An 8,483-nucleotide genomic window follows, 5' to 3' on the forward strand; every position below is an offset into this window, starting at 1 on the left:
TGAAAATGCCCAGACTTGATAGTCTAATAAAGACTGCTCCTGGACTACAGCCCTTCGCTACCCTTTGGGCCTGAATGAAACTCACCCGTATGGCTCAACTTTCAGCCAAACAACAGACAGGCTTATGAGGTGAGGTGAACAATAACATCAGGGAGGTACAGACTCCTAAGTACCATCAATTGTCCAAGATCAAAAGGGCAGCATTTGTCCAGGGATAAAGTATAAAAGGAAGGAAGGACTAGGAGGATGGATGGACATGAGAATCACAGGGAAGAAGCAGGAAGAGTGCTGTTACAATGTGGTGACTGTGATCAACGTCATACAACAAAACCTGTATTAATTGAAAACCAGTGTGCTCTCTACATGATCACTCAAATCAGAAAAAAGGTTGTTTTTTTTAAAGTTGAAACAGCTACTACTGTGTTATACAAATGTTGTTGTTGTTATGTGTCATTGAGTTGCCTGTAACTCTGGCAACTCTATGTATATTAGCTCTGAATCCTGCCTTATCCTAAGCCAATCTCATCGTCTCCGATAGACTTAATCCCATTGTTCTAGTCACTGTGTCAATCCATTTCACCTGGGGTCTTCCTCTCCTGCACTGTTCCTTCACCCTTCCAAGCATGATGTCCCTCTCCAAGGACTGGTCCCTCCTGGTCACATGCCCAATGTATGTGAGATAGAGCTTCAAAATCCTAGCCTCCAGGGTGCAGCCTGGTTTCACTCTCTCCAAGACAGATCTGTTTGTTCTCCTGGCAGTCCACAGTATGTTCAACACTGTTTTCCAGCACGACAACTCAAAGGTATCAATCCTCCTTCTATCATCCTTAGTTACTGTCCAGCTCTCTAATGCATCGCAAGTCACTGCGAAGACCATCGCCTGAATCAGGCACATCTTAGTCCTTAGACTGACCTCTTTGCTCTTCAGCAAAGAGGTCCCTGACAGTAGACCTTCCCAATGCAATTCATGTTTTGATTTCCTGGATTCTGCTGCCAAGAGTGTTGATTGTGGTACCAAGCAAGCTGAAGTTATTAACAATCTCAGTCTCTTCTCTGTTCATCATGAAGCTGCCAATTGGCCCAACAGTGAGAAGCTTTGTTTTCTTGATGTTGAGCACCAATCCATACTGAAGACTAGAGCCCTCGACCTTCTTCAGCAAACACTTCAGGTCCTCCTCAGTTTCAGCAAGCAAGGTTGTGTCACCTGCATATCCAGGTTGTTGGTGAGTCTTCCTCCCATACTGATGCCACATTCCTCCTCATACAGTCCAGCCTCCCAAATCATATAGACTGAAAAAGTACGGAGAGAGACTGCATCCCTGATGCGCATCATTCCTGATCCTAACCATGCAGTGTTTCCCTGCTCTGTTCTGACTATTGCTGCCTGATCCAAATACAGTTCTCACATGAGCACAATTAAGCGTTCTGGGATTCCCATTCTTTTAGGGAAGGGACAAAGTGGTAAAACATTGAGTTAAATATAGAATTTTTATCCCAGGCGGCAACCTCACAATTACAATGGGGGAGATTGTGAAGATAGATGAAGGGTATAACTCTTATTTTTGGGGGAGGGATTTTTTCCTCAGGTGTGTACCTTGTGTCTCTCTGACACGCTTGAGGCCACTGTTACAGCCACTGTGCCCGTCCATCATGTTGAGTCCTCCTCTTTCACTGACCCTCTACCTTTCCAGGCATGATGTCCTTTTCCAAGAACCAACCTCTCCCAGCAACATGCCCAACGTATGTGAGACAAAGCTGCTTTTTGGTTCAAAGAGCCCCAGGACAATTCTTTGGGGCTTCATCCAGCCTCTGTGGTTCCAGAAAGTCTAGATTCTGTGGGAATCTGAAATTCTGTTATTTTTTTCCCCCCTTCTTTTGGTCGTAGGTTCTGTCATTCTTGTTTCTGGCTTTCTCATCCTTTTCTCATCAAAGGCCAGACCCCTGTTGGTCTGACCAGTTCTGGAGTGAAGTCCACAGCCTGCCCAAATCCTCCATTAAGGCTTCGCTTTATCTTTCCCCTCTGACCCTTCCGTCCCTCAGTGTCCTGTCATGTCTACTTTTCACTTTCTTCTTTTATTTTTTTGACAGTTTTATAACTTTATTTGACAATCAGCTATTAGTTTTCATCCACATTGACAATCTATAGATTTTTGAAAGTGGTGACAGGTTCATAGGTAACCAGTGTACACAGCTTGTTTGGGGAATCTTCATCTTCATTACGTTTTCTGGACAACCGTACACGGATGCGGTACGGGACATTCCTTATTCCTTTGGCCCAGACAGCTTTGTTAAGCCTGGTGTCGATGCGAACATCAGGTGTTCCCATCTCCTTCATGGCAAATTTCCGGATCTCCTTTAGTGCCCGAGGAGCGCGCTTCTTAAATCCCACTCCACAGATGCGCTTGTGAATGTTGATGGTGGCCTCTCTGGTCACCACTTCGCTGATGACAGAACGGCCTTTCTTCTTCTCACCAGCCTTCTTTGCGGGGGCCACAGTACCGGGACCAGGCTGGAAAGGAAAGCTCTTTTTTACCTTCTTACTTTGCAAAATTCAGTTGTTGATTCCAATTCATACTAATCCTCCATCGGGTTTTCGATGCGAAAAACCTTAATGGAAAGAAACTGTCCATCTTTTCCCCACAGAACAGCTGGTGGATTAAAACCTTTTGCTGAGCAGTGTTCCATCAGAGTCGACTGTCTTTTTACTTTAGGAAAATGTGTCCCAATAAGAGCTACAATGAGTAAATAAAACTAAATAAAACATGGCCAGGAGAGACTGGTCCCTGGAGAAAGACATCGTGCATTGTGCTCAGAATAGTGGAGGGACAGAGCAGGAGAGGAAGACCCCAGATGAGATGGACTGACACAGTAACTGGGGGAATGGAGGTTGGTGTGTCAGAATGAGTGAGACTGGTTCAGGACAGAGCTGCTGTACATAGGGTCGCTATGGGTCACAGGTGACTCGACAGCATATAACAACAAGAAGAGTTATGGATGAAAGACCGTACACAAGCCATACTGCGTTGTTGTTAGGTGCCATCGAGTTGAGCAGCTCCCCTGTGCCATTCTCACAATCTCTGACACACTCGAACCCTCTGCAACAGTCACTCTGTTAATCTGTCTGTTTAATCTTCTCCTTCGTCATCCCTTTACTTGCCCAAGCATGATGTCCTTCTGCAAGGAAGAGCCTCTCCCAGGTATATCCTGCCCAAAGTACGCAAGACAAATCCCAAAATACATGCCCAAAATATGCGAGACAAAGCTTCGCCATTCTTGCCTCCAAGGATCACGCTGGCTGTACCTTCTCCAAGTATCTGTTTCATATTCTGTACTCTCCTCCAACACCAGAGTTCAATCAAGGCTTCAATTCTTCTTCTGCCATCGTTATTCACTGTCCAACTCTCGGACACACAGCAAGTGACTAAAAAGACCATGGTCTGAGTCAGGTGCACTTTAGTCCTCAAACTACTAGCATCATTGTTCCTCAGTAATTTGGAGAGGTCTCTGACTCCAGACTTTCCCAGTGTAATCTCTTGATGTCCTGACTGCTGGTACTAAGAATACTGATTGTGGACCAAGTAATAGAAAGTTGTTGAGAGTTTCAACCTTTTCTCCATCTCTCATGATGTCGCCTATTTGTCTGACGGTGAGAACCTTTGTTTTCTTGATGTTGAGATGCAATCCATATTGAAGGTTGTATTCTTTGATCTTCTGCGGCAAGTGCTTCAAGTCTACCTCACTTTAATCAAGTAAGGTTGTGTCATCTGCACACCAAAGATTATTGATGAGTCTTCCTTCAATCCTGATGTTACATTCTTTTTTCATAGAGGACAGCCCCTTGAATAATTTGCTCAGCATACAAACTGAATAGATGTGTAGAAAAGATACAACCCTGATACACTCCCTTCTTAATCGTAAGCCATGTAGTGTTCCCTTGCTCTGTTCGCACAACAGCTGCTTGGACTGGGTATAGGCTTCTAGCCGAGTCAATGGCACCTAACAACAGCCAACAGCGACCCCCTGAAGTCTTCTAAAACCCAACTTGTTCAACTTCACTAGGGAAGAGTGTTTAAACTTGAGAATTACACACATTCAAAAACCATCAACATGGTTTCAAACTGATAAGAGCAACTCAAAGATTACATAGGAAGCACAGGGATAGCAAGCTGATATTAAAAGGAAGGAAGGAGATAAGTGGACTGAAAATGGTTATACCACTGGAAGAAGGTAACCAATAATCAAGAATTATGTGTAAAGAAACTGAAGAATTGCTGTGTGTTCTGCTATGTGTATCTTTAACAATTACATGGATAAAAAGAATTCTAGAAGCCACAGGCGCTATGTTCTCCCACATGCATGAAAAATTCACTGCCACTGAGCTGATTTACAACTCAGCCATGCTCCCCCAGTTTCCAAGGCTCTAGGTCGTAATGAGAGCAGACTGTCTTAGCTCTCTCCCTCAGAGCAGCTGGTGGATTCAAACCCCCAAGCTGGCAGGTAGAAGCCCAACACTTAACTCACTATGCCACCAGGGTGCTTTACTTGTATAAAAAGGGAAAGTGAAAACAAATCCATATGAAAATACTTAGGGTTTTTTACACTCACACAGAGGCAGAAAGTGTCAAAGCAAATGGGACTGCAGAACGAGTATGAGGAGCCAAGAGGGGTGGGGGAGTGCAGGGGGTGAGGATGGGCGGAGGGGCTGCGTTAATCACAGGGGCGCACAATTTGATGGGGGAGGGGGGAGGTGAAGGAAATGGGAAAGAGCCAGTGTGAAAAACAAGGTATTCGAACTTTGTAAAAAAAAAAAAAAAACCAAACAAAAAACAAAAAAACCCAAACCAAACAGGGTTTGGTTTTGTTTTGTTTTTAAAAAATATAAGACAATGGGATTGCCGAGGAGAAAGGACAGGGGGTGACTGGAAACATCCACTCTCTACTGTAGGAAATCCTTTTGGAAAACCACCTGTAATTACTTGTTACGCTTCAGAGAGTTGGACAATGACTAAGGATAACAGAAGAAGAATAGATGCCTTTGAGTTGTGGTGCTAGAGAAGAGTCTGAACATACCATGAACCGCCAAGAAAACAAATAGGTCTGTCTTGGAGGGGGTGAAACCAAGACTTTCTTTGGAGGCCAGGAGTTTGAAGCTCTGCCTCACTTACTTTGGGCACGTGGCCAGGAGAGATAGGTCCTTGGAGAAGGACATCGTGCCTGGAAGGGTGGATGGACAGCACAGGAGGAGTCTCCAGATGAGATGGACTGATACAGTAACTGGGACGATGGGAGCTGGTGTGTGAGAATTAGTGAGACTGGCTCAGGACAGGGAAGGGTTCAGAGTACACAGGGATGCGATACATCACAGGTGACTCAACCAACATTCTGTGACAGGTTTGGAAGCAAGAGTGGCATTCACGTCCTAAACAACATGCCTCTGGAAACTCTATGAACTTTGATAAATGTCAATAGTTGTAGAGGGGCTTCAGGCCTTTTGTTCATAGGCTTGCTATGAGTTGTGCTTGGCTCGAAGGCAATCAACAACAACAACAACAAAGACATTTTACTTATTTGCTATATAATTGTTTTCCAGCAATTCTACTCTGAGGTGAAGTTGGGGAGAGGGGGTCCAGAAAGAAGCAATGAAAGACACGGTTGAGAATATTCTTAGCAGTTCTAATCCTGGCAGTCTCAAACGGAAATACCTCATAGTCATCAAATGGAATGTAGAAACTTGGCTAGGGTGGAATATTATACAACAGTGCAAAAGGAGAAAGTGGCTCCAGGCTGTGGCACTAAGGAGCCTTCCTAATGGTATGCTAAGTGAGGGAAGCAAGCCTAATAGACTAGACACCCTATACGTACCCATTGTTCTAGGAAAGGAAAAGTTAACATCCAAGAAGAAACGATGGCACCCATCAGTGAAAGATTCTCTCTGGGTACAGAACTGGATCAGGATCAGGAAGGCTGCTGGAGTTGAGGAGGGACTACAAGGCAGGGACAGGCTGCTGGAGTAGGGAAGGGGTTTTCGATAGAGTTGGCTCCTGTCTTGCCCCAGATGGCTTTCTCACTGGCATTTGTTTTAAATTTACACTTGAAACTTTCCTGCACAAAGCTCATCTGTCACAACAGAAGTAGAGGAGGATCATGCAAGCATCTGATTGTGTTCCCAGATACTTTTGAGGCTGGGAGGGGCGATGTTTCCCCCAAATCCAGCACAACTTCGGCAACATTAAATTTGCTGTTGTGTAGCCCTTTGACAAACCATTACTTCTGAAATGGAAAAACAAAACACAAACTTCTCCAAGTCAGAGAAGAGAGGTGCAGAATGAAGACTCTCAGGACAAAGCTGTGGAATCGAGCCTCAGGAAAAGAGAGGGGAGGAAAGGCAGTTTTCGAATCAGGGCTTTGAGGTCCTGGGCTCCCCCCCCACACACGCCCCCAGCTCCACAATTTCCCCAGCGGTGACCAGCACAGTGACCTGTGCACTCAATGCGTCGGTTTCAACAGCAGGGACAATTAAACAAGTGATACCGCAGACACCCAATGCATGTATCCTGAGTGGTGAGTTACCATCTCTGTATGAATATTTTCATTTTAAATGGTGCAAGTGACAAGATGAGCTAATTATACTGCAACATTCCTAAGTGTCATCTAAATTCTTAAAAGTTTGCATTTTAAAATTTTTTTCTATTTTTTTTAAATTTTAATAAACATTTACAGAGATTTTGGATTTCCATTCACTCATTGCCTCACTTTTCTCCCAAAAGTTTGCATTTTTAAGATATTTCCGCAAACCTCTTTTGTAAAAAGTTGTTAGGAAACCGGAAGCTGTCCAGTATTGAGGTTGGTGCAGGGTATGTGGAATCAATAATCAAACGAGTGAATAAATGAAGGTCGACAGGGCCAAGTCTGAGCATGTGTACACACTAGGTGTCGACTAAGGCTACTCCAGAAACCTTGCCCGAAAGCAAGTCTTGGAGTCATGTGCAAGTGAGTGGTTCACTGGGACCCCAGGATCTTTTTTCTACTCGCCCTGCTCTGAGCTGGGTTGCCAAAGGGAGGGCTCAGGACCCCTCTTTCTCACATGGGTGGACCCAAGGGACCGAGGCAAAGAACAGATGGACAACAATGCTCTGAGCTAAAGGCCCAAGATGGATAATTCAGAGAGAACAGTAAGAGACAAAGCCCACACACCTGCTGTGGAATACAAGGAGCCTGAGTGGAGCAGTGGACACTGGGCTGCTAACCGAAAAGTCCGTAGTGTGAATGTCCCAGCCACTCTGCAAGGAAGATTAAGCAATCTGCTTCTGCACAGATTTGCAGCTTTGAAAACTCCGTAGGGCAACTCTAACTCTGTCCTGCAGGATCCCTGCATGGGGACTGGCTTCCCGGGTTTGGTTTACTATGTAATGAACCTCAACTATGCTCCAGAAACCCATTCCTTCTGCTTAGAACCGTCTACGGCTCCCATCTCACTCTGGTAAATGTCAAAGTCCTCCCTGAAACCCCCGAAGGGCCCCTCTCTCCTTCACTAACTCCGCTCCAGTCAACATGCTCTTTGAGTATCTGAGAACTGACCAGGCTGGTTCCTGGCCTCAGGGCCTTTGCACCTGCTCTTCCCCCAGTAGGAACCAGGCTTCTTCCACTCCCCTTTGTGTCACTGCTCAAAGGATGCAAAGCCTTCCTGATAACCACTGCCATGGGCTCCATCCTCTTCCCATGCCTGGCTTTCCCCCACACACAACACTTGATAACCCACTACCTGATCTTGTTTCTCTGTCCACGCCCCCTACTATGTCTGCTCGCCAGGACAGAATCTTTTCTTGTGTTCCCATCAGGCTAGAGGGAAGTGACTTTGTCACCTGGGGTGGTTGGGGCAGATACCGGTAAAGAGGACACCTCAAACAACTCTGCACCCACCGTAAAATACCCCCAAAATCCTGGGAGGCTCCTCAGCCGCGGGTCCAACATCTCCCTCCCATCCTGAGTCTCTCAATCCCCAGTGGCCGAGGAAATGGAAGCCCCCCTCCCCAGGCCCGCGCCTGGCGCCGGTCCCCTCCCCCGTGTGCCCACCAGCTGGTCCTGTCCCCAGCCCCCACTCCCTCCATTCAATCACCCATCCACCCAGCTCGTTCAGCCCGTGCGGGGAGAGCCGGTGCCGGGCGGAGTGGGGGGACCCACAGCTGTCCCACGCTCCCCAGACAGCTGGGCCCTGGGAGGGGGAGGGGGACTGGAAAAGTCCCCAGGGAGTCAAAGGCCACCAGGGCACCACCTCAAACCGCAAAACCGACTCCAGGAGCATCCTTGCCCCAATCCAGCAGGGAGAAGGGGAAGAAGGGCGTCTCCTCCCCGGGCTCGGGGACCGAGGTGGGCCCCTGGGACCCGCTTTTCCTGTGCCACCTCCTCCGGGAAGTCCCCGGGGCACGCCCCCCCGCGTCCTCGGCCGCCATGGCGCGCGCGCGGCCCCCCGGCTCGCACCCCGC

General features: G+C 47.0%; 1 protein-coding gene across 1 annotated transcript in view; it reads right to left on the reverse strand.

Moving 5' to 3' along the window:
- The window catches only part of LOC102862911 (dedicator of cytokinesis protein 6-like), a 35,524-nt gene extending 27,074 nt beyond the window's left edge, over positions 1-8,450 (reverse strand). Inside the window, exons 1-3 of the mRNA XM_006898852.1 lie at positions 8,280-8,450; positions 8,117-8,212; positions 2,282-2,509 (exon numbers count right to left, since the gene is read on the reverse strand). Coding sequence (XP_006898914.1) covers positions 2,282-2,509; positions 8,117-8,212; positions 8,280-8,450 — 495 coding nt within the window. The remainder of the gene's footprint in view (positions 1-2,281; positions 2,510-8,116; positions 8,213-8,279) is intronic.
- Between the last annotated feature and the right edge of the window lie 33 nt (positions 8,451-8,483).

This window comes from Elephantulus edwardii, unplaced genomic scaffold (assembly GCF_000299155.1).
Source record: "Elephantulus edwardii isolate Elephantulus edwardi_28Jun2011 unplaced genomic scaffold, EleEdw1.0 scaffold00237, whole genome shotgun sequence".
Taxonomy (NCBI): domain Eukaryota; kingdom Metazoa; phylum Chordata; class Mammalia; order Macroscelidea; family Macroscelididae; genus Elephantulus; species Elephantulus edwardii.